The 6791-nt window shown below is 37.0% G+C and overlaps 1 protein-coding gene across 4 annotated transcripts in view; it reads right to left on the bottom strand.

Annotated features, from left to right (window-relative positions):
• Positions 1–444: 444 nt before the first annotated feature.
• CDKL4 (cyclin dependent kinase like 4) overlaps positions 445–6791 on the bottom strand; it is a 75547-nt gene continuing 69200 nt past the window's right edge. For 3 of the 4 annotated variants that reach the window (XM_037807551.1, XM_037807549.1, XM_037807550.1), the window contains exons 9-10: positions 5873–6007; positions 445–3669 (exon numbers count right to left, since the gene is read on the bottom strand). In XM_037807551.1, coding sequence (XP_037663479.1) covers positions 3568–3669; positions 5873–6007 — 237 coding nt within the window. In that variant the 3' untranslated portion in view covers positions 445–3567. Of the gene's footprint in view, positions 3670–5851; positions 6008–6791 lie in introns of those variants that run through there. The other variant, XM_037807552.1, reaches the window with a different exon arrangement.

The following is a 6791-nucleotide window of genomic DNA, read 5'->3' as shown; positions in this document are numbered from 1 at the left end:
TACAACTATGTAATGGTACTGTAAACAATCGAAAGTACAATTTGTTTTGTATGACTGCGTGGTATGTGAATATATCTCAATAAAATGATGATTAAAAAAAAAAAAAAAAAAAAAAAAAAAAAGAAAAAGCAAAGGCACAAAAAAGTCACACATTGTGCCAAGGTGACACAGAGAACCTGGTTGTCCTAATTCCTAGACCAAGTGATCTTTCTATTATTCTCTAAGCTACCATTCTTAAAAACCTTTCATCTTCTACTAAAACAAGAATGAAGTTGTTGAATTAATAATTTTAATAGAAAACAAACACTTATCCAGTACATAACTTTAACTTGTAAGTAGCATTTTATCTTTATGCCTTAACTTCATGCATTAAAAATCCAAGTATTTGTGGATCAGGTAATACCTTACACTGATGTCCCAATTTTTTTCAAGTATCACTGTGGAATTTCATTCATCTTGTGGTGGTATATTTCAATTAAAAAAACATTTTTTTTTTTTTTTTTTTTTTTTTTAGAGAATTCAGCGCCACTCAAGTTGTCCCAAAACCAGGATTGGAAATCATTGGTGGTAGCAAATGACTAAGAAAGTGCCATCTTTTTTTTTAAAAAAAAAATGTAATTCTGTGGCAGCTAAAGCAGCATAAAACATCTTCAGAATTGAAAATAGTTTCAAAATAACTTACTGGTTTTTTAAATGTCTTGTAGTTTGGGAAATCTCTAGCAGTCATGGAGAGCAGTGAAATACCCAACTTAGAAGAAGAAAAATCTACTTTCTGTTTTAACTCTTCATTCCCTGTCTGGGAACTTTGTTTTTACCCTTTATTCAATCATCTCTCTAATCCAAAGAATTCAAAAGCCTCTTGAACACAACTTTTTTATGATTCAGTCTAGTTAAGATAGTCTGCAAAAGTGACCTCTAAAAGGACTCTGTGGTTGGGACAAGTTGGAACAATTACAGTCAAATAACAGATGCTCTGAACCAGGGAGACCAAAGACAGAGTCCAAGCAAACAAGCCGGCAGGGCAATAGCAGTCTAATTAAATGTCATTTTCCAGGATGCCTTCTTCCCGGAAGAAGCAGGACCTCTAAGAATAAGTCAAGTCTACCCTCTTAATGGTGTGTATCGAGTCCTGCCAAATAAAAAAGCGCAACTGTTTGGTTTGCAGGCTCCCAGGTTCACGTGCATGGGAAGACTGAGGAAACCAGGGCACCGAGAGGTCACGCCGAGGTGGAGCACAGAGTATTCAGGCGGGGCTGCTCGCCATGATGGTGCAGTATTTGGACAACACGGGAAAGAACTATATAAGCTAACTAGCTTGGAAGCTAGCATGGGTGAGACGAGACCCAGCTGAGACAGAGAATGTACATGATTCCAAAGGAAAAGCATGGTGGCAGGCAAGATTATTTACTGAGGGTAGACTTTACAAAAGTTTTACCAAATGTGGATACTAACCGGGAAGCACAACTGTCTTCCTTGTGGCTGTGAAGTGTGAGGGAATGTATGTAGTCCAAAGGTGAGCAACACGCACTTGAAACAGGAAAGAGTTGTGCCTTGAGGTTTCTGCGTGTCAGCGACGGAGACAGCGTAACGCTATGCAGGAAAAGCTAAACCTGCAAATACCATCGTGAGATTATTTTTCTTTGAGGTAATAAGACTGCTTCAGAATGTTTTTTCTAAGCATTATATGCTTTCTGAACCTCTCCATGCTCCAAGAATACCTTAAGATGAATTTGTCTTTGAGGAAAAAAAAAAGTAGAATGAAAAATGCTAATTTGGATTAATTCTTAAATGTAAGCAAAAAATAAGGGGAGACAGTGGCCACCCCTGTCCCCTACCACCCAAACTCCATTGTTTGAGGCGTTACTACAGGCCAAATGGGTGGTAGAGCCTTGTGCTTTCTTATTCTCTGATATTATTTTTAGGAGAGCGGGAGCAGCATGAATGGTTTGGTAAAAAGAACGTTAAAATAAAAAAAAAATACTAAGAAATCTAAAAGGAAATATTTCAGCAAAGTTGCTTTTATCTTTTATTTCTAAGTTTCTTTTTATCTGTGGTATCATCCTATTAAAAATACATGAAGATACAAATCTGAAGAGGCACATTCTTTACAATAAGCTGCAAATAAGAAGACCCTAACAGTTTCTATAGATACTAATGAGGAATGTTAAATGGCCAAGTAAGCCCACTTACAGTGTCCTTCAAGTAATGCTGTAATTCCTTAGTGAAGGGATGGCTCCCAAATAACTGAAAGAAATTCTCTGGATGTTTACATAGTCGTGTTTATAAGTGCCTGGCCCATTGCAGAGGACTTTTAGAGAAGAACACAGGGTGTTACTCTGTTTCATTAATATTAATTGATGTTTAAATGTTGGTGTCAGATACAAGGAATTTCTGGAATAATGTGTATTTGCAAAATTTGACAACAGGTGAGCATGCCAGACCCAGCAGCAGAAAAGAGTTGATGAAATACTCTTTCTTAGTTTTTATCTGTAGGAACATCCCTGTTTTATGCCTTGATTCCAGACAGCAACAGACAGCACTGTGCTATCATTTTACAGGCACAGCCTAAAAGTACTTTGAAACATTTGCATCATTTTTAATTTTATAAATATGTGCTTGTCAAGTCTACTTGGAAAAATATCCCAAGGTAAAATGCAGCTTACACATTGAGGCGTTTTGTTCGTTTTTTTTTGTGAAAGAGACACAAAATCAAATTAATCGAAAGATAATCTTGCTCTTGCAAGCATTAACAAATCTGACCCAATTATGATGCACCAGTTTAGGACTGCATAAGTTCACAGTGACTACGGATGTAAAGGCTTAGAGGAGAGTGTTGACAATGAACTATTTAGAAAACACACCCACCAGAAATGGTTTAGATAGAGATGATTTCTCCAGAAGGAGAAAAGAAGGAACCACAGAGTACCGAAGGACAGCCTTACAGTCAGCTGTCAATAAAACAAAGGCATTATTGACCATTTGCTACGTAAATGTATGGAATTTTCTCTAGCTTGTGTTAAAATAGAATTGTCAATGTCTTATGAGAGAGAAAGCAGAGTCTGGCCTGGAATCAGATGATAAACTTAGATGACCTTTCCGAGTTCCCTTCCTACGCTAATATAAAAACACGGAATAAAACACCAGCATTACTCAACAGACCAGGTTACAACCTGAACAACAGTTAGGCAGGCTATTGACATTGCTTTAAAACATTACGTGGTTAGCCAATGCAAGGTGATACATATAAAGCTTTTTCATATATCAAAGTATAACACCACAAATTCTCAATATAAATTGCCTCAGGAAGGCCTGCTCTGATGAAATTGAAAATGTCTCTTCCATATGTGCAGTTTCAGGCTTTATAACATTTAAAGAAAATGTTCTAAAAGATAAAATTGGCATGTAAAAAGCACGGAGAAATAGATAAGCAGTGATCAGAGTAAAAACAATTCTAGAAGACATCTTAATTTTCATATGGCTCATTTGCGTTTGAAACACAGAATTCCTATCTTGCTTGTACAAAAATGTGTACATATTAAATTACTCTCCACTTGAAAGAACATTTTCCTAAATGTTTGGAAGATGATCAAATTTTAACTGGAGGACTTGTTTTCTTCCATCAGGTGTGGGGGAGATGTGGCTTCCTGGTATGAGAGGCAATAGTTGATTCTAACAGCAGAACAAGACAAAAATAGGAAAGTAAATTGAAAACAATTCCTATTTGTACAGTTTGATTTAAAGGTGTTAAAACAAAAAGGATACATGTGGCACAACAATGTCAAAATACATCAATTTTAAAATTAAGCAGGGTTACCCTTCTAAAAATTGTGATCTTCTGATACCTGAAAATTCGTTTTTATGGACATATTATGATTTATTTCAGTATTTTCATTTTTGTATCTCTAGTCATTGTTTAAATTGCCTGCCAGCTATTAAACACTAATTCCAGGAGTCTACATTCTACCCAACTCAAATTTTTAATAGCTAAGATATTGGTAAAATGGCAAAGACTTAAAAAACTTCTTAACAATCAACTTTAAATAATATAGTCTTAAGGAAATTGTTGGTCATCCACTTAGAGATTTAGAAGCTGGGATATCTAGGTAGAAATTTGAACTGAAAAAGTAATAACCACACTGAGTGAAAAGACCTTTCTGTATTATTTGATTTATTTTCTGATATGGTAAAATGTCTAGGAAAGAGGTACATTTTCAGAAGGAAACCCAGAACTTGAAAGGCATTTCTCCTGGCCTTGCTCTCTGGAGGAGAGAGATGGGTTAGGCCTGGTCTCAGGGGGCTGTGCTACAGAGGGGCCGACCATAAAAAGGGCGAGAGGATGCAGCTTAATACGGACAGAGATGATGACATGATCTTTGTAAATCAGATTATCTAGATGTTCTTTTTGCTTCTTTTCCTTTTGTTGTCCCTGGGTCTTCTTGAAAGCTGTTGGCAAAGTTTCTGATACGTATCGGCTGGGCTACAGGATATCAAGGAAAGGGCAGTATGGCAATGGACCGGGCCATTAGAAGAGGAGCCATTTCCACACACACCCTCACCTCAAGGCCAGTGTAGTGAGAGATCCCCCAAGAGGAAAGTGAATGGGGGTGGGGGTGGGGTGGGGTGCAGGGTGGAGCAGTGTCACTGTCTATTTTACTGGTGGAGATTCATTCTCCAAGTCCAGAAGTGGGGAATCTGGTGAGATGTTTTTAAGGAGACAGTGCTCTTTAAGTCACACTATATTTCAAATTATTGCTTAGACTCTTTTGAAGAAACTCTTTTTTTTGTTATTCAAGTAAGTTGCATTGGGTTTGATTTGTGGACACTTCAATAATAAAAGGTAAAACGGCTTATGTAAATAAGAATTTGGATGCCCAGAGATTTTGGATACACAGAGATAAACCTAATATTTCATCTTATTGGGTAGTTGGATCTTTCTCTCCCCCAAAACTTCTATTTCAAGTATTAAAAGGTTGGAGAAAAAGAGACTACTTTCTTCCTTCATAGTAGACACATGCTAATGAGAAGAAAAATGACCAAATGGTAACTCAAAGGTGGAAGATCAAGCAAATGCAAAACGTGAGGATTGTCAGTCTCTGATAAATTGGAAATGTCCTTTCTGGTTTACTAATAAGCAATGGTCATTCATTTATTTACTTACTTGAATGTTCACGGAGTACTTTCTATGTGTCAGATATTGTTTTAGGTGCTGGAATGCAGTGGTGAGAAAAAAGCAAAACCAAACCAAAATAAACTGCTTCCATGGAGCTTAACTTCAACATTTTCAAAAACCAAGTGAAGGGTAGTCACCTAATAAACTGCAGAATCAATGTTTTTCATAATATTCACAATACTTTTCTGCTGCACTTTTCGCACATTTAAGAAAAGGAGCTGACTCCCCGATCTCGGGGTTTCATCTCTTTATATCTAGCCAAAGCTTGTCCTTGGTTTCAGGAGAAGGCCTAGAAAAGGCTGCCACTCATGAAAAGATGGAAGAGACAAGTTTCCTTTATTGTGTGTCTGGAGGCTATACAAAGATAAGGAACTTCCTCTGTAAAATTCAGTCCTGTTGTAATTAGGGTTTCACTGTATGAACGCTTGTGTTTTGGGTATACAGTCCGGCAAGTGGTAGATCTAAATCAGTGTAGCAAAAGAGTTATGCAGTAATTTGTTTCAAGTACATTTGGAAGGAGATTTTGCAACAATCTGGATATTTAGTTTTAGTACATCACATACCAATATTTATTAAGGTAAAGAAATACAACGAAACCAAAACAAAGAAAAGGTCTTGGTATCTACCTGATCTCACTTTAAAAGGTAGAAAAACGAAAAGAAAAATTGTTTTTATAGAACTTTAACTTTTGTACGGAGGTACCTGCTGACGTCTTCTGTTTCTTCCCTCATTGCGTGCTTTTCTTTTAATTTGGTCCTCTCGCAAAGAATCAAAGTAGGGGCTCTCCAGGAGTTGGGCACAAGTTAATCTGTCATCTGGATTCATCTTCAAACACCCCTTTGGGAGAAGAGAAAAGCAAAGACAATATTAAGAGAGGGGCTTATTTTATTACTGTTCCCAAAACCTCTGAATAATAAGTAGATAGAGAAAATACAAGTTTGGAAACTCTTCAAGTTTGTGTATGTCATCAAGTACACAGAACTTGCTCAATAGCTAGAACTGGTTTTCTTTTGCCCCTTCAAAGTCTCTTGAGGGAAGAACTGATTAACATTCATTGTCACTGGAAGTGGCTATAGACAGATCAAGTGTTTCCACCAATGACGTCTCTTCATTACTATTCAGAGCAAACAGTTTGTAGTAGTCTTCCTCTTTTTTTTTTATCTTCATTTTATTGAGATATATTCACATACCACGCAGTCATACAAAACAAATCGTACATTCGATTGTTCACAGTACCATTACATAGTTGTACATTCATCACCTAAATCAATCCCTGACACCTTCATTAGCACACACTGTAGTAGTCTTCTAAGTGTGGGCCCCAGACTAGCAACATTTGCATCATCCAGGAACTTGTCAGAAACACAAATTCTTGGATCCTACCACAAACCTGCTGAATCAAAAACATTGGGAGTGGGCCCAGACTTGTGTGTTAACTATTCTGGGGTTTATGTTGCCACTGGTTTAAGGAGGTGGCTGAGGATGTGAAAGCCTTGTAATGAGAAAGACTCTTCAATGGGGGTAATTGGAATATACATCCATATAAGCAGAAATAGTGGCAAAAAGGAAATGTGGCATTAGGACCCTTTTATATTGAGGCTATTAGAAGCCTTTAGCTCTG

Source organism: Choloepus didactylus, chromosome 17, assembly GCF_015220235.1.
Source record: "Choloepus didactylus isolate mChoDid1 chromosome 17, mChoDid1.pri, whole genome shotgun sequence".
In the NCBI taxonomy this organism is placed as follows: Eukaryota; Metazoa; Chordata; class Mammalia; order Pilosa; family Megalonychidae; genus Choloepus; species Choloepus didactylus.
Note: the sequence above shows the minus strand (reverse complement) of the source record. Positions and strands in the feature narration are given on the sequence as shown.